The 26,417-nt window shown below is 38.5% G+C and overlaps 2 protein-coding genes across 2 annotated transcripts; both read left to right on the top strand.

Annotated features, from left to right (window-relative positions):
• The first annotated feature begins 395 nt into the window (after positions 1–395).
• Positions 396–14,996, top strand: LOC139130872 (acid-sensing ion channel 1C-like). The gene is made up of 10 exons (XM_070696677.1): positions 396–841; positions 4,442–4,609; positions 5,885–6,037; positions 6,855–6,979; positions 9,518–9,699; positions 10,186–10,330; positions 10,925–10,981; positions 13,155–13,305; positions 13,654–13,745; positions 13,995–14,996. The coding sequence occupies exons 1-10, from the start codon at positions 591–593 to the stop codon at positions 14,099–14,101; spliced, it is 1,431 nt and encodes a 476-aa protein (XP_070552778.1). The 5' UTR covers positions 396–590; the 3' UTR covers positions 14,102–14,996.
• A 1,572-nt stretch (positions 14,997–16,568) lies between these two features.
• Positions 16,569–26,233, top strand: LOC139130870 (low-density lipoprotein receptor-related protein 8-like). The gene is made up of 7 exons (XM_070696674.1): positions 16,569–16,821; positions 18,487–18,934; positions 20,187–20,363; positions 21,100–21,223; positions 21,885–22,032; positions 22,778–23,048; positions 23,937–26,233. Exons 1-7 carry the CDS (start codon positions 16,746–16,748, stop codon positions 24,640–24,642), a joined length of 1,950 nt encoding a protein of 649 aa, XP_070552775.1. The 5' UTR covers positions 16,569–16,745; the 3' UTR covers positions 24,643–26,233.
• Positions 26,234–26,417: the final 184 nt, after the last annotated feature.

Here is a 26,417-nt window from a genome sequence, read left to right as displayed (position 1 = left end):
TAAGCAAGGTGACGTATCGACCTAAATAATGGCGGTATTTGGTTGTTTTAAAATACAGTAACCTGTGTTTGCTCATCAGCCGAGAGTTGTAAATTGCGTGGCCCTCGGCGTGTAAACTTTGAAATTCTCGGAGATGAAGACTTTTAAATACAGGCTAATAGTGCGTGCGTTGTAGCATTTAGGACCCTACCGTTACATACTCAATGGTGTAATTTGTGCTTTACGAAAACTCAACAAGTCCTACAGTCAAATCGGTGTGCGGATCAGACGATCTTGGAGCAAGGGGAAAACTTGACTATATGACGTCATGAGAAAGTAAACCAGGGTGATGAGCGATAGAAGGACGAACAAATGAATCGATACCAAAACAAATAGCTGTCTTTGTGACGCTTAAAACATGCATAGCAAAGACGGGACTTTAGGGGAAGGCTACGTGTCTTCACGCTGAGACGAGAGCTAAAGCATTCTTCCACAACAAGTGGTATATTATGGCCGTCTTGCTTTTAGAATTGATCGAACTGGCTTATTCGTAGGTTCACCATGATGTTTAGTTGCCCTAAGTCAATCACTTGCAATTAGACCTTCAAAAAATGTGGGCCGAGAAGACGAAGATACACGCGATCGACTTGACCGGCGAAAATGATAAGAAGAGTAAGGACAAGAAGGGCATAGCCGAGCCGATCATCAACGATGAGATCAAAAAATCAATTGATACAGAAGACTTTAGAGTAAGCAAGAAGAAGAGCGGGTGTACTGCAGCTCTGTTCTCTGGCTTCGCCGACGACTTTGGTATCGTCGGTGTCAAATATGTTGTCGGTAAATCAGTAGCTGTGTTGAGAAGGTGAGTTACTCTGTAGAATGGCAGCACTTCTCGCATATTCCCTGTTCACTTTCAAGTCACATTGTTTCAAACGGGATGGGCGAATCTTTTGTGTCAGTTCGTTATCTTCTCAAAGTACCACTGAAAGGACACTTTCAATGGTTCTTTGATATTTAGATTCACAGACAACCATGTCTCATACATGTTACAGTGGAGGGCTCTAGCACGCATGGAGAGAATACTTTTTTACCTTCAACAAAAGCGTTGGCAGTTACAAATAAAACACCCTAGTCTCCAAACAAGAGAAAGCAACACTTTCGACTCGTTAGTGCGATTACAACTTTCGTCGCCCCTTAATCATTGTCCTGCTTAGACTTTCAGGCAAATAAAAAGCCCCCATCTCTCGACAAGGACTGTGTCAGTAGCTTCGGAGACACATAAAAAAGGAAGGGTTTCCCTTACAATCCACAAGATTATGTGTTTGGCACAGATGATTTCGATTGGAGATTATTAATACATTCTTAAATCTAGTTTTTCTGCTAGTCTCCAAGCCTAACTTGAGACATAAGACTATACGCAAACCTAAACTGAACGTAAAATTCGTGGATGAACCACAGACCCTACAGCGACGTTCTGTGTATAAAAAGTAGACCGGAAGCAACAAGGCCGGCGTTGTTTTAGACGACATGGCGACCATTGTCGCTTTCCTGTTGGGAACGTTTTGGGAGACTTCACAACAAATTATGCGATAATTGTACAGTATTTCTTTCGTTATTGTCAAATCGATACGATTGCAATATAGGATAGCCAGTCTTACCCACCTCTCTACCGTAGACTAACAAAAATTTAAATGTCATTCAAATGTATCAAGAGCGAATCGGAATGTTGCTAAAATATTGGAGCACCAGAAAGTGTCACTCATTCTGTGGACCGAACTTATTGAGATTATATTTTAAATTATCGACTATTGAACGATTGTTCGTCATGTAGATCAGACTGAACATGGAGAATAAGTCGACTAGGATAATTTACAAGGGCTAGTTGTCACTGACTGGATTAAAGGCCGGTTTTGTTGAGGCTCTGTCCGTCTAGTTGTGTCTTTATGACTTTCTATATCAGTCCGATTTGATATCGTGTATCATCAGAAACGATTCACGGACAGCCACAGCAATGGAAGTTAGCCCTCGGTCTACTGTGTCTGAAATATTTATCATCTGTGACAGATCGCTTGCGATTGAATTAATTCTTGGCCACAAAATTAGGGTCTAAAAATCCATACGTATTCAATAAACCTTCCGAATTCGTTGAGAAAAGCTACCCTGACGTCAGTGTAGTTTCCGCGAGGCCACATAGTCACGAAGGTATCAATCCTAGACCGTACGGGTTTCTGGCAAACAGGAAGTAAAAACAGGCAAATTTAAGGCCAGGCAGGACTTGTCGTTTTCAATACAATAGCTTTGCTATATGCTACATCTTTGATCTCAGAGTTGTTCAGCTTTTACTAAATACATATCTTGAAATTCTTACGATATCCCCCGAAGACATTACGCCCCTCGATATTGAAAGACTTAAACTTTTACTGAAACTTTCCTCAATGAAACTGTTAACCATTCTCTTATCAAATTAAGAATAAAATTCAGGATCACCGTGCAAAGCGTGGTACTAGAGAAACAAATTACCTGACATTTACCGATATTTGAAATTCAAAATGGCCGCCATCCCTCTGTTAATTCTTTGGCGATAAATAAAATATTCCATTTTCAAAAAACTGAGGCAGCGAATTTTTTCTTACTCCTAGAGCTTTAAAATGACCCCCCTCCCATAACGGTAGATCGGTAAATGAATTGTTAAATTTGAGAGTCTGAAAATCTGACCCCGGCGCATTCTACCTTTTACTGTAATTGTTTCATAAAGAATTGAGTAAATTTCTGCAATCAGCCGAAGACGCCATGATCTTGTGTTTGGATTTCAATTGTATTAGAGGCACGGTGCTTTCTATTCATAGTGTGTACACTAATGAGAATCGATCGTTCGATCATCCTCTGTGTGTTCAGCTTTCAATTACGACGGAAGATCAATTCGCAAACAATGACCCCTTCGGTGATCGCTTATTTACATTTAAGGGGACATTTGCGAAAATTGAGCCGTGCCAATGTGACTTGTCGCTCAGCGCCGGGCAATGGCGGTTTCAGATTGCGTAGGCGCCCCCAACAGATTACTCTCAATTAAGAGTTCACATCCCGCGCGGCCTATCGATAGTATCGATTTCGCTATACATCAAAGTAAAATCATGAACTCTCACACAGTTTATTTCCAGGGAATGTACTTTAGGAGAAAGCTGAGATTATTTCAATTATGGACCCTTACCCCCCCCCGGTCAAATGCATGATAACAGAACAACAAAGTGGACCATGGAGATCTGGATTATTAATAGTTACTATGTCATTGTCATTGTCAGCCTTATATGGCCTGTTCAGATTGACGACTTTGCGTCGGCCTAGGTCCGGACCTGGGCCGGGGCCGACGTAAAAAACCAATGTGGATACGCTGAGTCGGCCCTGGGCCGACACACTTTGGTCCCGGTGAGAAGGGGGGGGGGGGGGGGTCCAGGGCCGACGCAGGGCCGACGCAAAATTTGGTCCGACGCAAATCGCCAGTGTGGACACGTTGCCTCGGCCCTGGTGCCAGTTGACCAGGCCTCCGCCATGGATCGAAGTTGAACTAGTCACCCTATTCGCACAAAACAAACGACGTTTGAAACTAAATTTTACACCTATCGAAAGTTTTCAATCCAGTCTTACATTTCAATCAATATCATCCCATGTACGCAGAACTTTTACGCAAACGAGACCATGTCATTCGATTCCACAGTGCACGTAATAGACTAGAGAGGCATGTCAAAAATGCCGCGCACTGGTTATTTCTCCACCGCGGTCTTATATATACCATATGCTCATCCAATAAATAGTGAAGATCTCTCCGATGATTAAAAGGGTGAGTGGTCGTCATATTTGCCCTTCTTGTGCGTAAAAACGCAGGAAAATCATGAACAGTAGAAACAGCGTGCCATTATTCAGATGCGCCATTTTGAACTTTGACAGGTCAGAGGTCACAAGAAAGGTAAAGTTACGTCGGCCCTAATTCTGGTACCGGTTAGTGTGGACACGGACCAATTTAATCCCAAAAGCACAATTATATTGCGTCGGCCCAAATTTCAGTTGGGTTGCCAATGTGAACAAGATAAAAGACTCTGTAATACCTGTACATGATCACATCAGAACAGAACAAAATGCATTGATACCTATACAGTAGCAATGTCAGCAAAAACACAGTTTGATCTGAAATAATTTGAAATTTGTCATTGGCTGAAAAAAAAACATGAATTAAGATGAGTTCTTTTATGACTTGCCTTGCTGGTCCCACATATAAGTAACCGCTTCGCAGGCGCGAATCGAGTTTTGCTGTCTCAGAAGATGGTGTAGGTACACAGTTTAGAGAGACGCATTGAATAAATCAATAATTTTACAATTATCCACACATTAATACTTAGAATGCATTAATCACTCATACTACATGCATAAATTTTCTTCGTCTTACATATTTTATTCCTCTTAACTACAGGTTACTATGGTTACTGGTTTTGCTAAGTGGCATGAGTGTGATGTCATACCAGATCTGGGAGAGAATTGCTTACTTTGTCAGCTACCCGTTCAATGTTAATATTCAGTTGGATTACGTGGAGGAATTGACATTTCCTGCAGTAGCCATTTGTAACTTTAATAGATTCAGGTAGGGGCACTGTTTCCATAATTAAAGATGGCCCGAAATTTAAATTATCTTCATGTAAAAAACTCCAGTCATATGGCTGGCTGCTTCGTCACCATCAAAGACTTATCTCTATTTCTTAAAGTACATCTTTACAGTTTGATGACATCAAAGAATCTCGCAATTTCCTCACGTGATGTTCTTTGAATTGTAAGTATTCTGCCTGCAAAGTAACTAAGTTTAGTATTACAACAACAACAACAACAACAACAACAACAACAACAACAACAACAAGGCAGCACAGAAACGACAACATTGATTTGTAGCAGAATAGGCGAATGACTTCAACAGTTTCACTGTAAATGATTCGGTGCCAATCATTCAATAGATGACGTCACGTTATTTCTGCGATCGAGAATTGCAAGCGCACTCGTACGCTGTGTACACAGTCATCAGCATATTTGCATTGGAGCCGCTATTTCAGCTATTGGTTCAAACTTACACGTTGATTCCTCCACTCTGGTTAATAATATTTACATAAACACATTCAGAATGGAGATAACAGAAACTAATTACAGCTTGAAAGTAAAATCATTAAAAGCAGGGAAAGACTAATGCTCCTGTGAAGGGCGTAGGTCATGATTTCGTCAATGCACAATATTAAAAATTGTATTTGATGATTAAAAATTTAGCACTCTGTTATCTTTTTATGAAAACTGGATATTGACAGTCGCCAGGCCAGAATGTTTGACACAACAATATGTGATTTATATCAAAAGACAAAATTAAATATTGTATTTAATCAATCTGTATACTTCGATATATATATATATATATATATATATATATATATATATATATATATATATATATACAGAATTGTCTGTTTCATTAAGTTTCATGAAAGTTAATACTTAAAATTGTTGATTTCTCGAGTATCAATCGAAAGCAACCACGATAATTTAAATATATGATGAAAATAGACGACGTTTATGAGGCAGCCATGAACATTGATCTAGCGTTTGGAAGATGTTAAAATTTAAGAACGTTGATAAAATTGTCTTCGCTGCCACTGCGATTGTTGGGTAGGAATTTTAATTTTCATGAACGATTTCGGCGGTCGGCAAAACATTCATTTCTACTCATGAAGAGACGTGTATTCATGACATTTTTCTTCTCAGTATCATCTGGTTTTACTGCCTGCATGTTATATCAGATTCTCATTCGATATAAATCCATTAAATCAACTATCCTTCAGGTAAAACGTCATTGTTGAATTACATTTCCCCCTCTTCACAGGAAAGATGCCACTGACGCGACGAATTACACCGATCTGATTTATGGTATGTACGGAACCTACAGCCCCGACTTCAGCGGCTATGATTTAGAGTTTACAGCCTCAGAGGAATTCTACAAATTGGCAGCACATCAACCTGAGACAATGCTATTAATGTAAGTTGGCTCTTTTAAATTGTGAGATATTATCAACATCACGGTCTGTCAGGAACTATGACCAATAATGTAAATTGACTTGTACACATGTACGCATACATACGCTATATCGTCCTGATGCATATGAACGTACCTAGAGAGATAGATGGAATGATAGATAGAAAGATAGATAGATAGATAGATAGATAGATAGATAGATAGATAGATAGATAGATAGATAGATAGATAGATAGATAGATAGATAGATAGATAGATAGATGGATGGATGGATGGATGGATGGATGGATGGATAACCTCGACAAATAGACATATAGATGCTAACATATATGCAAGTCGAAGAGTACACTCATAGATAGGTAGACAGATCCATCTATCCATACATACATCCATCCATCCATCCATTATCCATCCATCCATACTTACGTACGTAATACGTACGTACATAGATAGATAGATAGATAGATAGATAGATAGATAGATAGATAGATAGATAGATACACACATACATACATACATACATACATACATACATACATACATACATACATACATACATACATACATACATACACACACACAAACACACACACACATACATACATACATACATACATACATACATACATACATACACACACACACACACACACACACACACATACATACATACATACATACATACATACATACATACATACATACATACATACATACATACATACATACATACATACATACATACATACATACATAGTATGGCTTCTGCCGATGAAACTCTTAGCATGTTCGTTTGATTCCTGTGTGTTTTGTATTAAAGGCCTACTTGGAAGTCGGTCTACATTAGTCAGGATTCTTTCAAAACAATCATCACAGACTTTGGTGTATGCTACGCTTTTAACACTGGAGAGGACGAGTTTGGTGTGCGTACTAGCGACAATGCAGGTGAGACTGTCATGAAATTGTTTATGATTGCTATCGTTCATTCAACCGTGCCGAGTATCGTGCCGGCCGTTACAAATGTGACCAGGACCTTGTACTCTTAAACTTATGATTATATATCACTGTTGGCGTACATTCCTCAGTTTTCAGTACATTCAAGGAGCACATACAATATTTGTAAATATCTAGGCTGTACTCACAAACACCTCTGGAGGGGAGAATCTAAAAGAGTTCTCACATTTTTTCAAATCCCCCCAACAAACTCACAATGCGTTCAAATTCCCCTTCTGACTTGCTATAATTTTGAAATCCCCCCTCAACGGGATCGGATAGAAATTACAGGTAGGTTGCAATTTTTTCCGTGCAAGCATTTTAAGGAAGGTCATGAAATGTCACACATGCCTTTGGAGGAGGTCACCATTTTTGGCTCGACTATAAGAAGGCAAAATGTGGCCGATATAGTGCTTCGTCCAAAAATACTATATAATACATGGGACTGGGTTTCTATTGGGCAAACTATTAAGATTTTCCCCATATCTTATATCTTACATCTATATATGTTTGATAATTCATGTAAATGTACTTTGCTTGAACTGGCAGGTATAAAAAGTGCGTGTGTGTATAAAATATTTGATTTTTGGACGTCATCGATAATGTTGATTCACTATACATGGTGGTCTATGAGAAAACTATGAATGGTTTTTTTTCTAATATAAACTTGCAATATATTTGCATTTGTACACGTTTGACAATGCGTCTGTACATTCATATATGTCTGATAATTCTTGTAAATGTATTTTGCTTGAAGTGACAGGTAAAAAGTGCATATGTGTACAAAAAATTGATTTTGGACTTACACCCACAATGTTGATTCACTATACATTGGAGTCTCTGAGAAAACTATGAATAATTTTTTACAATACTAAAATAACTAAATCTGTGCTTTTATAAGTGTTTGACCATTGATACTAATGCACTTGATTCAAATATGGTGTTTGAAAGTTCAGATAAGGACAACAAAATGATATTGGAATTTCACCCAAAATTACTATTTCACTTCTCATGTTAATCTACAGGTAACTATTAAATATTTCCCTGACAAAACTTGCTATATCTGTAATATGTAAGTATATATGAATATATGTAAGTTTTTTTAAATATTGACTTTAGGCTGTACTAAGTTTCTCGATAATGTAATAAGTTTCTTGATAAACAATAATAGTGCTTTCTGTAAAATTACAAGCCAAACTGTAAATGAAGGTAAACATTACAGCTATTGTCCCTTTTGCGATCACATAAGAAAGTTTTAGAAACAGGATGACTTCCCTAACCTGTCAGGAAAACTGGACACAATGAACATATTTACATAAAAGGGACATTAGGTGTACATTTCGGCCAATCAAGTATGTTTTGTTCTTTGAATCGACTGCAGTTTCTTGTTCCACTCCCCACAGCATGCTAGAATAACAAAGTTATGTTTGGCAAATACTCTGTATATGTATGTGTAAAGACCGTAATCATTGTTATTGATGACAAATGTATTCTAGTCCGGACTTGAATTCAATTTTAAACAATACAATGCTATACAAATATCGCTGTGCTGGACTTTCCATTACGTTTTAGGGAGTAGAACAAGAAACTGCAGCGGATACACAAAACAAAACCACCCTAAATTAGGCAAACGTTATGGCTTAAAATTGACAACCAAACACATATTTCATATCAATCAGAGACAGTTTCGAGTCCCCCATTTAAGTCCCCAAATCCTTTCAAGTGCCCCAACATGCCCTTGATATTTTCAAGTCCCCTCGGTCAATCCCCCGGGGTGTTTGTGAATGCAGCCTTACAAATAGCTTTGTTTCGGAAAATTGTGAGAAAGGGTTCAATTTTCATAAATGAAGCCGGCGATATATTTAAACAAGGAACATACACTGCTGAAGATAGAGGGCGCCTTCCTTGGTCAGCTGTATGTCCCATATTAGACAATTATGTCACATGTACAGTCGTCTTTACTCAAAGCTCTATTGGCAGTTATACAAATTTGATGCATTTATGAGTACATTAAGGATGTTTTGATGAAAGTTTAAGTTCTTTTCTCCCAATCTAATTTATATAGATAAGCCAAATGTTCAGATTACTGAAAATGCCTCTATGTGAGCGTGTGTTTGTTTGACAAGACGAGTTCATTTGAGAACGATGCTATGTATTAGCATGTATGTATTGAAAATCTGTACTAGCAAGGAAAATATTTTGCATTTCGACACTCTCATGGGAGAGGAATAAGGAAATTTACATCTTTTCCAGAACAAAATAATTAAAGTAGGCAACCTTAATGTATAAAGCATCAAAAATGGATGAGGGACGAACGAGCGGTCCGATGAGAGGTTAAATGATGAAAATGAAGATAATGATGACGACTCTAACGAAGCTCGACGACGACGACGACGACGACGACGATGATGATGATGATGATGATGATGATGATGATGATGACGATGATGATGATGATGATGATGATTTATCATTTCCTCCCATACACAGGCAAATCATACGGCTTCAGCATAATTTTGGATGCAAGCCAGTGGAATTACAACATTGGTCCGCAGATTGGTGTAGGATTCCAGGTGATGCTATACAAACAAGGCGATGTTCCGTTGGTTGGTGAGATGGGTTTTGCTGTTCCTGTCGGCGAAGAAGTGAGAGTCGGCGTTGAAGTAACGAATGTGAGTCTGCTACTCTGTCTCTAGGAGGTCAATGGAATCATTGCAAATTGAGGAATGCTAAATTGTGTTTATGCTTGTAAACAACGGCATTTGTGTGTGACTTGTCGTAACATTCTCACCTCGCAACATTTTTTTGCTCAAATTTCTTAATTGAAGAATCTCCAAACCATTCTTATTTATAAACAAGAATGAAAATTAGGGGTCCCCCTGCCATTATTGGTTCTATGGAAACAAATTACTTAAAAAGTTATTAATTTTGAAATTAAAAATGGTAATTATCCCTATGTTAACTTTATTCACAAAAATAAATTTTTAAGAAAATCACACACAATAAGAAGATGAAAACTTTGAGCTCCAAAATTAGTCAAAACAGTTTAAGAGTCTTCATACCAGTCCACGATGTGAATTCTGCTTGAGAAGCGTGTATTTGGAAAGTCAAATTTAGTTCACAGGTCTTCATCACCTCTTTGGTATCATCTATCATAGATCACAAATCTACCGCCCCCACACGGCGTTTGTAGGGACAAAGAGTTGACATACTACAGTAGATACTCAAAGAACGCATGCCGACTGGAGTGCTTTACGGAGTTCATATTGCGAACCTGTGGATGTCGTCTGGCCTACATGCCAGGTAAGATACCAGTGGACCTGATCAATATACCTCTGAAAATTTCTTTGATCGATGAGATAACTGTTAAGGCGACATTTTTATATATACAAGTAAATGTATTTCAAGTGCGACATCAAAATGCATTACGTCAATATAGCTGCATCGTATTATTAAAATTTTACGATGTACATGTTTTAACTTTCATCAATCGCCAACGTTATTTGGATATAGTATTTATAGAGGTGGTATGGGTCCCATATGACCTTTCTTGAGCACATTTCCGACGGAACCCCTCCCCCCGATTTGACATCGCTAGCAAAAGCTATGTTTAATCCTGAAAATAACAAACAAAGCGCCTGTTCCTAACATGTACACAACTGATAACATGCAAAGCGAAAAATCTTGAGATCATCATTTATCTCATTGAACGTTGTTTTAAAGGCACGTGTATGAGATTGCAGTACAAGTAGGAATTGAAATGCACCTGTCTTGGGTTTTGTGACAATATTTTAAGATTAACAAAAATGGTTGCAGAAGAATTGATCAAGTTAAAGAACAGAAAGTATCGATTTCAAATTAATATCCTATGTAATTATTTCCGTCCATTTTTTTTAGGAAACGCGACTGTTTGTGACATATCGCAGGCATATGGGTGCGGGAACTGGGCATTATGTAAGTCAAACTTTCATGTCACTAACTTATAACAGTTTGTAATTTATGCTTGCATTGTTGGACATATTACTTTACATAAAAAGTAGTTTATGTTTTTGACTTCTTGAAACATGCTGAAAGACTGGTCATTACTGCACAAACTCAACTCTGCTTGCAGCCAGACAAGATTAAACATTCAGTGAAAAACTTACGATCAACATGCACAACTGTCACGATGCATGGCATAAGATGCATTGTTACATTAAGGCAGGACCTCATGCAACCCCTGTGATGAAATCTTAATCGGCGGAGCATTCCATACATATTTATTTGTCACAGGAAAGCAAGTCTGAATAAGACAAACCAATCTTGTCTAGAAGTCACAAGAAATCATTTGTGTGCATTAGGATAGTATGCGCCTCGAAAGTGAAAGACTTAAACTTTTGCTCAAACTTTCCTCAAGGAATCTTTCAACCATTCTCTTTCAAAATCAAGAATAAAAATAGGGGTCACCGTGCAAATTTTGGTACTAGAGAAACAAATTGCCCAAGATTTACCGATATTTGAAAGTCAAAATGGCCGCCATCCCTGTGTTAACTCTATGGAGAAAAATAAAAAAAATCGAATTTCGAAAAACTAAGCCGGTGAAAAGTTTTCTTACAACAAGACCTGTAAAATGAACCCCAACAAGTGGTATATCAGAAGAGAATTGTAAACACTGGTAAAGTTTGAGAGTCCGAAAATCTGTCCCCGAGGTGCGTTCTACCTAAGCAAAGCGGTAATTTTTTACATTTTGGGCAGTTATGTATCGTCGCCGTTTTGTACACTGAGTGACTCTACGCAAGTATTCCATGGTTTTTGATATCACAAAAAAGGCAAAAATAGAGCAACTTTGTCCCTTTAACTATTCATAATGTACGAATACTGGCTTGAGTTGCAAGCAGAGCAGATCACTTACATATTGATAACATTGAGGCAATTTATGGTCTATAGTTACCATTATTACTAAACTGTAAAAAGCAATAAATCCAGACGGATTCATCTTTTGAGAAATATTATCTGACATGAAAGCGTCGCTTCCGCAATATGAGTGAAGAATTTAACAGTCAAAGAATGTGAACGATAGAATAATACACAATATATCTGTCTTTGTTGTCATAGATATGCATTTAAATACAAAAGAAATCATTGTCGTAAGCCAGTAACGCGCCCCGATATTAAACTAATAAAACTTTTGCTCAAACTTTTACTCAAGAAAACTTTCAACCAACCTCTTTCAAAATCGACGATAAAAATTAGTGGTTATACTATGCAGATTTTGGTATTATAGAAAAATTTCCTACATTTGAAATCCAAAATGGCCGCCGTTCATGTCTTAACTCTCTAGGGGGGGAAATTTAGTTTCGATTTACACAAAAATTCGAAGGGAAAACAGTTTATTTACTCCAAGAGCTTCAAAATGAGCCCACCTGTGTAGTAGATCGGAAAAGTATTGTAAACTAAGTTTGAAAGTCCGAATATTTGTCCCTGAAGCGCGTTCTACCTTTAACACGATTGGAACTAATTTGGGATAATTGGATGGCAAAGTAATGTCGATTTAATCTACAAATGTAATCTCATCTGTTTTTCTTTTTACATTACACACTTGTTTTTATGAGTAATTTGCAATATTGCAACATTCAGCTATACGGCACCTAACACTTTTGAGAAATTTGAAAAATATGAAAATCCAATTATCCCAAATTAGTTCCAATCGTGTTCTTGACAGCTGGTTGTTCACTTGGGTCTCTGTATTTGTGTCACTACGGGTAACTTACGGGAGTAAAAGTTATCGCTTCATTAGCACCAACAAGATAAAAACTTTATTAACAGCCACGAAGCTCAGCTGAGCTGCCACGTGATATTCGTCTCATCTCATCCGTTTGGCAAAGAACTATCACAATCGTCGGTCTGTTCTTTATCGTCTAATGAAAAAGGTTCTTTCTACCCAGGACTTGAATCGAGCGCGGTCATTGATGACGCACATTGATTGAATGGCATCATGACAGCAGAACTTATTATCAGACTCTATAAAATTCCTTTCCTTGACAAACAAGAATGAAATGAACGGAATAGTCGACAATCTTTATTCTAGCATCATGTTGTAAAATGTTACTATGCAGTTCCGTGATACTATTTACATCATATTTTGCAGCATTGTTCGTCAATCAGAGTTCACAGTGTGACTGTCCCGTGCCGTGTTCCAGAGTCATGTACAGACCAAACCTATCACATGCAAAGTTTCCATCCGATATCTATTCATCTTTCTTGTCGTCGTTATTCGGAATGCCATCGTCAACGTTTTCGTAAGTAGAGTCTCATTGCTTTTATCCTGCAGCCTTCCTTGATCACAGACGAAGTTGCGCCTGAACTCTTTCGCGTATTATTCCGTTTAAAACTTCGTTTTGTGGCAAGAAGGTAATATATGTAGGACCTTTACGATCTACAGGGTATACCTGTCACGTACTATTTCCATACAAGTCCATTATTGTCTATCTGCAGACTATTATTATCTATGGTCTGTCTGCAAAAGCTAAAGTAAATCAACGACACTGAATTTTCAAACTCTTCCAGACACAATTTCCGAGAAAAGGACACGTTTTCAAAGAATCATAAAGCATATTTATTTTGATATCTATTTTTGTGTATTTCAGAGGGAATATAGCAAAGTTGGACATCTTCTTCCAAGAGCTTAGTGTCACTCAAATTGAACAACAAGAGGCATATGACATCTTTGGATTGCTATGTAAGTATCGTATCATGAAATTTGACAGTAAGTGTTCAGTCCGAAACCAGTAACGACTGAAGGTGAATTTGAAAATAGTTACTGATGTAAAATGTCTTTAAACTTACCGACAGATTAATCTAGAAGACTAAAAAGTGTTATGTCATTGACCGGGTGGTGGCGCTCTTGACATCCGCCTGGAATTATTGATGGTAACCATTGCGTGATTGCCGGAGTAACATTGGTCTGGTTGTTGTCTCTCTTTATCAGGTGACATTGGAGGCGCCCTTGGTTTATGGCTGGGAGGAAGTATTCTTACCGTCATTGAAATTTTTGACATAATCATGAAAGGATGTTTTACCAGAGGCTGGCACTGAGCACTTCTCGTCAGTTATCATTTTGGTCTTCGGAATGTGGCTAGGAGGCACCCTGACGTCTTTAACGGAGTCAAACCGACAATGAATCTCTAGAAGCGTGCAAAATTTCAACGTTTCCTATCTTATGCGTTGTAAAAGATTGAAAGTAATTATATTTTCTTCTCGAAAGATCTCGTCATGTTGCCTATGCGAGAAAAACTCGCCATCATCCGCTGGTATGACAGACTCACAATAAGAACGGCAACTTCATAGCTCGTTTATGCGCGTCGATCTGACGTCACATGACACATTATTTGGTGTAAATGAAGTATTCTCCCGTCAATACATCATAATTAGGAGGTCCAGTCTATTGGCCAAGTGCCAAGTTTACAGTCTCGAATCCCGATTAGTGGAATTGCATTATACTAACAGGTGCCGTATATGCATAAGATAGGCTTACTTTACCAAAATATGTCATGAAGATTGTTAAAAGTATATGAAAGGGCCTATCCAATCCTTGGATCTTTTTCTCAGACTTCTAGATATAACATTTGACTGTAGTATATCCCATAGTGTGTCCAATGACGGATCTGAATAAATTGATCATCATAAACAAAAGACTTTGTTGATGAACCCATAGAACCCTATATGATACCAATGATAACTTTATTGAGAGAATTTGCCAAATGTATCTTTATCTTTGTAAAAATTTACAAGAGTGTATTACGTAAAGTACTGTACAGTTGACTTTTCGAGGGGACTGCCTTTATTGTAATTATTATTGAAAATTGTTTTTCCATTATATGGGTAGAATTGCTCGACATCCACGTGAATATGAACGATCACTGATGTCTACAATGAGAAGAAAATTATTTAGAAATGAATGAAAAAATAAAAGAAGAAACGAACCAACAAAGATTTGTAAATAGATGCAGTGTGACTTGCTTTTGTGTGTGTGTACATAGAGCGGAAACCAACGTGGTATCTGACATTCGTCAAGGAAGACAATACTAGCAACTCAAAAATGTCGACGAGATATCCGTCCGCATAACCGACAATTTCTTTAAACTTCGTTGTTAATGTCTATCGTGCTTTGAAATTCACGCCGGGGCTCAAATATAAATTAATCGCTGCGCTGACAAGCGGTGGAACCTGACTGCCTAGTCATTCGTCACTTACGGGACAGCTGTTACGTTTCACCCTTCCAACTCGAAATAGCCTCAGCTAGAAAACATTGTGTACTCTGGCAGAATAGACATGAGTGCCAAAATCTTAATTGACTGGTGATAATATCATATCATTGCATACATTGTTCAACAACAACAACAACAACAACAACAACAACAACAACACAACAACAACAACTGCAAAATGCATGAAACGATCGAACTTGTTGAGATAGATAGATAGATAGATAGATAGATAGATAGATATATAGATAGATAGATATGCAGGTACGTACTACGTAGGTAAGTAGGTAGGTAGGTGGTTAGGTAGGTAGATAGACAGACAGACAGGCAGGCAGACAGACAGACAGACTGATTTATTGATGGATGGACTCTTTTGCCCTAGCTCAAATTGACTCAGAGACGTCACGCAAGTGATGGCGTTGCAGTGACAATGGGTGCGATTTGCGTAGGTGATCTTCTCCTGAGTGGCATTGTTGGCTCCTTGTACAGTAGTGATGAAAGTGAAACTGTGACGTAACGACAGATAATAGTGATGACATGGATGGAGATCATCAAAGCCCAATGAGAGTAGCATTAAAGGTGTTACTTTGAATCATGGGTATTTTGTCATTTTAGTCGATCGCATAGCAAATATGACTTTCGGTGAACTCGCATAATTTCCTTTATTGTGTTTAAAACTAAAAATACTGTATTTTCTAGCGATTCTATGATCCGATCATGAAATTCGACGACATTTTTTTCGGAGAAGGGAAGCGATCATGTATGTATGTATATGTAAATATGAGGGTTACGAAGGGATACTTAAGGTAGAATATATATATATATATATATATATATATATATTATATTATATATATCTATATCTGAATGTCCTGTTGACCGATTGGGTCGCAGGTGGCTTTTGTTCCGGACACCATCGAGTTTACAAAATTTCCAGCCCGAACAATTCGACCTACCCTTTCACTTAAATGGAGCAATTACCGGTGACAGAAGACCGACCGAAAGTAAAAATATTGCTGGCGTCCATTGTTCAAATGTTTCGTTCCCTAAAGTTACTAAAGATAGGGGTCCTCAAATATTTGTACAAGCGAGGAAATGCAAATCTTTAGCTTGAGCGTTCAAACGGGCTTCCGGTCGGCAAATTCGGAGAATGAGCTTGCCATACTAGATCTCAACAATTTAACTATATTTCCCAATGTGTCATAACATGTAACGCCGCTATTTTACCAAGGTCATCCTTTGACCAGGCGTACACACACACCTTTCAAATGTAAATAGTCACCTACCCTTTGCCCTTTACTAAGAATACCGGTTTTGTGACGTCATCATCACCGGACTTAGGTCGACTTGTCGAGTTGTTCGCTTCTTTACAGCTCAAGCAGACGCGAGTTGAGATCAAATGAGTCTTTGACTCTTTCTACATGACCTTACTTACTTGTTGAAGAGATTAATCGGTGAAGCAATTTGTTTTAATTATGTGTGGAAGAGGTAGTGGTCCATGCGGGATTGGAATGGTGTACATTTCAACAATGGTCCCTCTGTTGTTCACAGGTAAGTTAAGTCGGTAGGCTGCAGGTATGGCGTTTTTATTTCAGTCGTTGGAAACCTTGACAAGTCATACGGTAACATTTGTACTCTTCGGAATTAAACGTTACGCTGATCACGCCTTCCTGACCATAAAGACAGATCTCACCATAGTATGTTAACCTTCACCTTCGAACGAAGTGTAACATCGGTCGATTCAAAACTTGAACTCGAGAGTCTCAAATCTGTAAAAAGGCCGTGCAGTTGGCTAATTTGTTTTTCAATCTGACTACAATTTGTTGAAAGCACCGACTCAATTATTGCGTGGTCCGAGTTCACAAAAAATGCGTTAGTTTATATGTTATCAGCGGATGGCCATATACGGATTTTGTGAGGTAACTTAAAGTGAGGTGCACTCCTCCAGTTACTATTATGAAAAAATCCTGCATTTGTAGATAATTCAAAAGATCATTGTTTAGCGGAAAATAAAAACTGCTTTACGAGTTTCACATTCTACGTTTACTTATACGTCTTTCATTCAATGATAGATTACAGCGTGTCATTATAAATAATAACCTGTTTGCTTGCGCTACGTGGTCGCTCGGTGTTGAACTCTATTAAAGTTCATACACACAGCTGACCTCATTTCACGCACCGGAGTTTTATTGTTAGCATAAGCTGCACACAGACACAGGTCCGTACAATAAACGACAAACAGACATACTGAAGACAGAGACAACACAGCTTTATGAGTAAAGAAGTTGTTTGTGTGAAGTAGTCGATATGATGGAATATTTACTTGAAGGTCAATCAACCAGGAAGTTGCTTGTTTCAAGGACACCAAAAGAACCATAATAAACCGCGTCGACTTGCTAGGCATAGCTCAAAATCACGATGGCAACCAAGAATCGTCGCCGGTCGCTGCAGCAATCTTAGAAATAAACAAACATGAAGTGTAAATTGGTGTGAAATACTTAAATTAAGATTCACAATATGCAGATAAAGGATTCAGTGGGAAAGTAGAAGCATGACACGACAATAATACCGAATGTATGGGGTGTCTCTGAACTCCAAATAAGTGTATTGCGTGAGTCGGCAGATACTGCTCTCAAGAGTGCCAGCTCATAGCATGGCTTCATAGGGGTTACCTGACCAGTCACTCCCTTCATGTGACCCCTCCTTAAAATTCACGTCAGGTTTATACCAATGAGTGTCACGCGGCTTACAGCTGACCTGGCAATTCCTATCTACCTGCCAGTGTACGACAACAGCTCGGTTTGACAAACTTCAATCGCGGACTGTTTATGACACTTAAAGACATGTCAGTAAAACGAATAAACAAAAATTTCAACTATTTTTGTTGTCTTGTAGTTTCTTGTCTCGTTTGAATTGTCCGATCTATCCCTCCAGCGGCATCGGACAACCTGCTATAGAGTTATGTCAGTACAGAAACATGTAAACAAGCCTGATGACAAATTCCTTGTATTTCTGACACTCTCATTAGATTCATGAGTTGAATCCAATATTGTAAACCTACGGACCTTTCGATTCCTTGTAATATCCTTAAACATTTACATTTACATATGATATTAATGATGATATCCACAAACTGTAGTACACTGAAAAAGTTAAGAGTGCACTGTTGTCAAGTCGGCCTACTAACACGATGACGTCACGTCATTTTCTCTTCAGTTATATCAGGTCAGAGTGTGACGTCACCAGGACTACTTATCGCAGTATATGAAGCTTCCAACCAGACTTCATACATTCGTTACATCGCTGGAGATATCAGTTCCATATATCAACAGAGTGATAATTTAGACTCGTTAATATTATCTGAAGATCTGTCTTCTAGGAAAATCGGCATAAGCTACGACTTTGAGCAGTCTCTTCTGTTTTGGGCCGACACATTGCGTAACGACGTTGTGAAGTTGTCGCTGCTTGACGGCAGCCTGGAAACGCTGTACCATGAGACGGCAAGCTCTCTGGAAGATGTGGCCGTTGACTGGTCGGCACATAATGTTTATTTCGCCGATTCAGCCAATCAGAGGATAATGGTTTGCAATTACACGGGGTACTGCCATCCGGTTGTCACTGACGTCGACAACGTGTCATCCTTGGCCGTAGAACCTAGCTTCGGGTAAGTGGACAATATTCCGCTTCCGTGTATTGTGAAACCGTCAGTCCCGGAGATCTTTACGATCTTCCGCGGTTCTAAGGAATTCGACTTTTACGAGCACAGTTCCTTTTTTCCAGCATTTTTTGTTTGTTATTTTGCTGTCACTTGATCTTGGAGATACTTCTCTCTTAAAAACGGATAGCGGGTATTACTATAGCAGTTTCCGACTAGCACTGTAAGAGGACTGGCATCATTACTGCAAGCCATCTATCGTCTTGTAAATGGCGTGATGTTGCATCCAAATTGTGCAAAGTAGCAGATTCTGATAGTTGTTTGATGCCTCATGATTACGGAAAAATCATAATAAAATCATTATGAAGAGAAAATTTAGAAGTGAATACGCGAAGTTAAGGTCACGTGCTATAGTTTGAGATAGAACCACGTGATAACGTTTAATGTAGCGGCCGTTACCCCTTCATGGTCACGCCGCAAACAAAATATTGCTCATTCGCAGCTACAGAAAAGCTTTTTTCCCCCAATTAAACCACTTATTTAATGCGTTTGTATTATCACCGACTGAAGTCCCGTGTTTTTACATTGTTTCATCATAGGTTATATTGAGCAAGGCAGGAAAGATTATGGTTGGTCGGTTGGTTGGTTCGTTGGGTGAATGGATTTATGGATGGATGATGGACGTACGTACGTACGCATGCACCCACCCACGCACGCACGCACGCACGTACGTACATACATACGTACGTACGTACTTACGTACGTACATACGTATGTATGTATGTATGTATGTATGTATGTATGTATGTATGTATGTATGTATGTATGTGTATGTATGTGTGTATGTATGTATGTATGTATGTATGTATGTATGTATGTATGTATGTATGTATGTGCGTGTGTGCGTATGTGTGTGTGCATGCGTGCATGAGTGCATGCGTGCACGATGTATGTATGCAGGCGGCAGACAGAAAAGTAGGCAGTTAGGCAGGCAGGCAGGCAGGCGGATGGGTGGGTTTATTGCTGGCTATGTAGGTAGGTAGGTAGGTAGGTAGATAGGTAGGTAGATAGGTAGGTAGGTAGGTAGGTAGGTAGGTAGGTAGGTAGGTAGGTAGGTAGGTAGGTAGATAGGTAGGTAGGTAGGTAGGTAGGTAGGTAGGTAGGTAGGTAGGTAGGTAGGTAGGTAGGTAGGTAGGTAGGTAGGTGACTGCCCCAAAACAATTTTCTGGTAACAGTATTTTCTATGTTTCAATCCCTGTAGTTACTTATATTGGAGTAGTAAGGGGACTTCACCGAAGGTAGAAAGAAGCAGCCTGCTTGGAGAAAACAGGAAAGTCATCGTCAGTCCTGAGAGTGTTGCACATGGAGTAATACACACACCACTTGGACTTGTCATTGGATATAGCAAGAGGTCGTCTGATCTGACATCAGTACAACGGTAACTGCATTTAATTTGTAAAGTTTGAATTAAAATCTAAATGTAAAGCTTATACCAATTTACGACAATATTATCAATTACTACAGATTTTGAATCAGTGTGATATTTCGAGAAGATAGGAACGACATGGCGTCTAGTTAATTACTTTAGTGGCACTGCAATCCATTGTTTATAATAATAAATATCATGATGAAATGGACACCAAATGACGTTATTCCTATCTTCTCTAAATATTACACTGATTCGAAATCTGCAGTATCACAACGTTGACAACTCTTGTCCAGTATGCCGGCTGGGCCCATGAAAACATTACATCTCTTAAAATTGTCTTTTCAGCTACGACCCGCCTGAGTCATTCAACGACTCCGAATCTTGATGTCATCACAGTCTCACAGACATATTTTGCCGACGAGAGGTCATATCACGTCAATCATCGTCTAATTCATAAATCTTATAACTCACCCATTTGATATTTGATGTTATCACTGAAACCAATACGACTACTAAACTCATAGAATCCCGGGCCATTGACCAATATGATCATTCGCGAACATGTCGCCCGTATTGCCATATCTAGACATGGACTGTACAAAATGCAAATTTCCATGTACCCAAAATCTTGAATGGTTAAACTGATTTTTTATGTATATGTTTACTATTTACGCTGTTTCAGAGAAGACGCACGTTATTTCAGACTGGCAGTTATAAAGATAATTTCTCCTGTTTTAAATTTCAGAATATTTTGGTTGGATCAGTTTCACAAGACATATTTGTCGGCCAACTTGGATGGATCAGAAACACACATTGATTATCCAGGAGATGACAGCTACAAGACGCCGGTTGACCTTGATTTGACATCGGTAGGTCATTAGCATATTGGTAGATCATATACCTTGTTAAAAAGAACAGCTATCCAATCAGACACCAATATACCATAGCACAGGGCTCTGTGGTCTATGAATATACACAAGTTTAACCTTTTGAGTGCTGTAATTTTTCCCACCCAAATTTTAGTGCAACGTTTTATCAATGTTTATGAATTTTTCTGTGAGTCTTTTAATAATTTTGGACAAAATGGACATCGTATTTCATTTGCTACAGTTTTTTATCAAACTTTCGGTAAAAATTGACTGGGGTATATTTTAGAAAAGCTGAAAAAATCACTATGGCGCTCAAAGGGTAACTATGTTTACAACTTATTCTTACTTTTTTATCAACAATATGTATATCGAAGTTGTAACTAAGTGAACTTTATGAAAATTTCTGTGTACACGGCGTTTTACGCATGCCGAATTTTGTTAATCGAAGGGAAGTAAAACGTCGACCCAGAACGTTTTATAATGAAACATGTCGTGTTTGCAGGTATGTAACCTCAAAGTTGCTATAATAATCTTTCACCTCGTACAAATACTGTAAACAAATAACACTACCCTCACTGTAACATGATGCATTGCGTGACGTGTGTTCTGTTGAGACTGGATACTTAGATGAATATTCGTACTCTTTTTGAATGTTGTTCAGGACTACTACATTGTCAGCGATTTGGACGACCAACAAATCAAACTGGTTGATCGAGGATTCCCAATTTTATCTAGCAGCATTTCCTTCGATAACGAGCAACCAACGTCGGCGGTCTTTCTCGACGGTAGCAGACAAACTGTCATACCAGGTAAGCCGTCTGCGTTTTCCGTCACGCATCCGACGCCTTCCGAGGCTGCAGGAGTACATTGTGTGAAGGCTCTTTGTGACGGTTCCGATTGCTATATTAGGAGAGTAAGTTTGCTCCGGTAAGTTTGTTCGAAAATCGATGAAAAAAGAACTGAGCGCAGTATGTCCGACTGAGCCAAAATTAATTGGTAGATGTTTGAGTGAACTGTATTCATATCAGAATTTTCTCTTGTCGAAATTACACTGAATAAATCTGTGATAATTTGTAAGGTTGAGTATTTTTTGTGGTAATTCAGCTCTACTGTTTAAAAGACCAATGATGTAAGTAATCTGTTTTTAGAGTAAAGTCCCAAAATGTATTCAAAGTGTCAGGGTGTCTGCCACCGACTGAAACACTTAGAAAGAGAAAAACCCATTGATAATTGACATTACGTATTTCCTATAGCATAAGACAATTAGTTCAGAATTTTAAACAAATGGCAAATGAACGTATTAACACTCGTAGTCCACGTTAAATTTCGATTGGAAAAATTGTCGAAAGTTACAAAGTACAACGGGGATAACAGTGTACTTTTGTCTACTGTAGACGTACACGTAAAATACTATATATTTTCACGTAATCAAATGTTGTCCATAATGACTCTACAAAACTCTGATGTGCAAATCGCAAATAGATGAGCTGGTGTTTGTTTCAAATAACATGATATTTCCATCTACTCAGTTTTGATTCTCTTTAAAATTCATAGTGGAGAAAACAACGCAGAGTGTGAGAGTCACAACTCCTGTGGGCGACATCTCTCTCGGTACTTCACCCGAAACACCGGCTAAGACACTGTCACAAGTCAGTCGAAGAGGGAGCACCACCAGGGGTCTTGTCACCTATGCATCGATGGTCCCTGCACCTAGAGAGGGCGCCACGGCTGGAGTGAGCAGTCTTCATAGTGGTTTGATAGCTGCGGCAGCTACTGCTGTCGTAATTGTCGTCGTGATCATCGTTGTCTGCTTGATACGACGGAGGTAAGTGTCGCCAGGCCTCTCCAGGCAAAAAAGTCTGTTTTCTTTTGATTCCGAGGGCGAATACCTGAAGAGTTTCGGTGTTACGATTTTCCTATAAACAAGAATAGCCCAAACTACTGATAGCTGTGACTTGTTGCTGTAGTAGTAGCACTAGATCGAATATAAATTTCTGATGAAGTGTATTTAAGTTGTATTGTTGCAATAAACGTCGGGCTTTCATAAGTAAGCTATATAAGGTTCAAGTCCCACATGGGTCATTTTTTCAAGCCCCAAAAATTTGCAGTGTAGAGACACTCAGATTTAGTTGTGTGATTTTCCTCATTAGTTTCGACTATGAATATATATATATATATATATATATATATATATATATATATATATATATATATATATATATATATATATATGAACATCTAGGAGATTTTGATGATGTTATTTCTTTGCTGTATATTAATTGTTATAAACTAATCCTGCTGATGTCATATCTTTATCATTCATATGACACAATCACAGAGAACCCATAATGATCTATTGCTTGCACTTGCATGACGTTACTTTACACCATTGCTGTATTTATTTCCATCCCAGTGAATTTAAACTGTTTAACTACTATTGAATATATATATATATATATATATATATATATATATATATATATATATATATATATGTGTGTGTGTGTGTGTGTGTGTGTGTGTGTGTCAAGATTTATGGATTTCAACAGCCAATACGATATACATGTACAAATCTGCCATAGCAATAAACGCAACAACTTTAGCCTACCGTTTCGTTTCAATGTGAAAATCCATATTACATCGGTCATGGAATCATTTGATGTGATCGGCGACTTTAATTCAACTTTTACATTATTTCTCTCAAAAATCACAGGAGAAGGAGAAAACCAAGACGAAGGAATATAGTTGGCTACAATGTGGATATAGTGTGTCGGCCCCTGCCGGACGAACCAGTCTATGCCTCTATTAGCGAGGGATTTGACGAATTTAAAGATGGACTAACCCAGGACGATATTCCAACTGGGAGGGCGCAGTCATCAGCGGTATATCAACCTCTTCTAAAGTCAAATATGGGAGACACAAACGAGGAAAGCACTAAACAGAATGGAGAACGGCCTTTGTCAGAGGATGACAATGACTACTCCTACCAAAAGATGACTGCCGGCGACGATGCAGCGAACAGTTCCCCTGCCAACAGTTACGTCAACGTCAATGGCCAATCAGAAGGCGAGAACTCAAATCCAGACAACTTCGAATACATCGCCATGGAAGGTGGGCTTGGCGGGAAAGGAGTAGAGACGGAAGCTGCCGATGACGCGGTACCTGCTGACTGTAACTACGTTCAACCCGAGAACCAGGACGATGGCGAGGAATCTAGTTATGTACAGCCGGGGAACGAGGATGAAGAATCGATCGATTACGACAACCAGAATCCCAAGGGCGGGGAATTGACGGTGCCGGGCGAGCAGGAGGACTCGTCTGAACAAGCGGAGCCTTACATAGAAATACTGTCGGAGATATCGGATGACAAGCCAAGTGATGATAAAATATCTGAAGGCGATTCCATTACCTATTGTTAGATTACAATCACTGTCTTTAAGTGAATTGCAGATAGTTTCGATTAAGTGTAACTATGAAGCTGCAGGTCGAGTGAGCGTGAGTCGTCATACAACAAGACTATCGGCCTATTACTAGTAAACGCGGTACAGCAATGAAACAACGCAGAATTGCAAAGCGAGCATGACAGCAGTGATCACAACACTGACAACACTGTGCTAAGAATCAAAACGACACATTTTCAAAATGAAGAGCCGTATGATCGTCTTTCGCGAAACTTAGTGTAATTAAGGTTTCAACAAGAAAATGACCATTTTCATGAACCCAGGACTACACACTTGTTGATGATATAGGTCGAGAGTAACTGTTTATCGTTCAGCATAGGGTATAACAATTTATTAAACGAACGAATGAATGTTTTACTGTACTTGTTTAGCAAGAATTACAATATAATTGGCAGCTGTCTCGGTAGTAGACCCAGCGGAGATAGATCATTTGAGATGATCTGATTTTGATGACTTCATTTACGCGACTGAGAAAATGCATGCTAGCAGTGAGTACAATATAGCTTGTCTTTACATCACCACATACAAATAGAAACTGTTTCTTCTATTTGTCTGTGACATCACATTTTGCCGAACTCGTTCAAGCGAAACTTGAAGTTTCCATGTCTTAACGGAGCATCACGGAGATGGCCAAGGCAATCGATACTGGCAAACACTGCAGTGTTCCCACCACACAGATGGTATTCTGTATGTCTTATTGGAACACACTTTATTGACGGTACCATCAAAAGTAAAAATTTACAGTATTTCTGCCGAAACAAGTACCACATGATCGAGCAATTCTGAGAGGTAGAGACGGTACAGGATAGAAATACATCAATTTCGAATTAAACTAGGGGCACATCTGCGTTATTTAAATGTTCTGTTCTTACACATAGTCTCACATTACTGAACCCCTCCACCGTCAATGGCAACAATACAGATGGTAATATTGTTGAATTGTATCATGTTTGAACCCACAGGGCCAATTACATGTAAATGGTCACACAGATGTTTTTTGTTTCTTTGGGCATGGACGATGTTTCATTGGCAGGTGCTTCGCGTGCCATGCACTTGGTCTGAACAAGAATTCTAGTCTCTTTGAATACTGATAATATCGAGAGAAAATAATCAGACTGAGTGGGCAACCTGTCTCCATATCAAAATGCCATGAAATGTTTAGTCTCTTTTACATTTCAGAAGTATATTTACTGTCTTAGCGTTATCATTTCGTCAGGGTTAAGGCTTTCAAAGAGTTCCGTTCCCTTGAATAGAATATGAATTTTGTTTGTGTCTGTAAATTAAATGTATGACATTTAAATGTAGAAATACTGTAACACAGCTTGATCTTTTACTTTTGTTAATATTACATCATCGAGACTGTGATCGGTACTGTTATAGTATAGTTAAGCTATTTTGTCGGAGACAAGATAAGTTATGTTTTTGCTGCACACATTTTATTTTCGTATTTTCAAAGAAAAAGTTTTTTCCCGAAGTTTTCAGAATTCTTATACCTTGCTTAAGTTAAGTTCAAACTTTTCAATAAATTATCTCTTTATATACAAAGTGACTTCTTGTATTAATAGTTGTAGCTTAAGCTCTTTTGACGAGCTAGACTAATAAGCAAGCGTTTTGGCATTTTAAGTAGTTGGGTTTCCCATGGGCTGTAGAAACTATATGCAAGGAGTAAATATTCATTTTCTTCCCCGTCAAATCCACTTCATGACTCTGTCAACTTAATATTGGAATGTACA

This window comes from Ptychodera flava, chromosome 4 (genome assembly GCF_041260155.1).
Source record: "Ptychodera flava strain L36383 chromosome 4, AS_Pfla_20210202, whole genome shotgun sequence".
Classification (NCBI taxonomy): Eukaryota; Metazoa; Hemichordata; class Enteropneusta; family Ptychoderidae; genus Ptychodera; species Ptychodera flava.
The sequence above is the reverse complement of the archived record's forward strand: the minus strand, read 5'-3'. Positions and strand labels throughout refer to the sequence as shown.

What these genes read in the sequence shown, in the direction of transcription:
- LOC139130870 (XM_070696674.1), top strand. Translation starts at nt 16,746, where the DNA reads ATGTGTGGAAGAGGTAGTGGTCCATGCGGGATTGGAATGGTGTACATT. An exon ending in TTGACCTTGATTTGACATCG is followed by an intron (nt 21,224 to 21,884) that starts GTAGGTCATTAG and finishes AATGTTGTTCAG; the next exon opens with GACTACTACATTGTCAGCGA. An exon ending in GTCTGCTTGATACGACGGAG is followed by an intron (nt 23,049 to 23,936) that starts GTAAGTGTCGCC and finishes CAAAAATCACAG; the next exon opens with GAGAAGGAGAAAACCAAGAC.
- LOC139130872 (XM_070696677.1), top strand. Translation starts at nt 591, where the DNA reads ATGTGGGCCGAGAAGACGAAGATACACGCGATCGACTTGACCGGCGAA. An exon ending in GTGCGGGAACTGGGCATTAT is followed by an intron (nt 10,982 to 13,154) that starts GTAAGTCAAACT and finishes CATATTTTGCAG; the next exon opens with CATTGTTCGTCAATCAGAGT. An exon ending in TGACATCTTTGGATTGCTAT is followed by an intron (nt 13,746 to 13,994) that starts GTAAGTATCGTA and finishes TCTCTTTATCAG; the next exon opens with GTGACATTGGAGGCGCCCTT.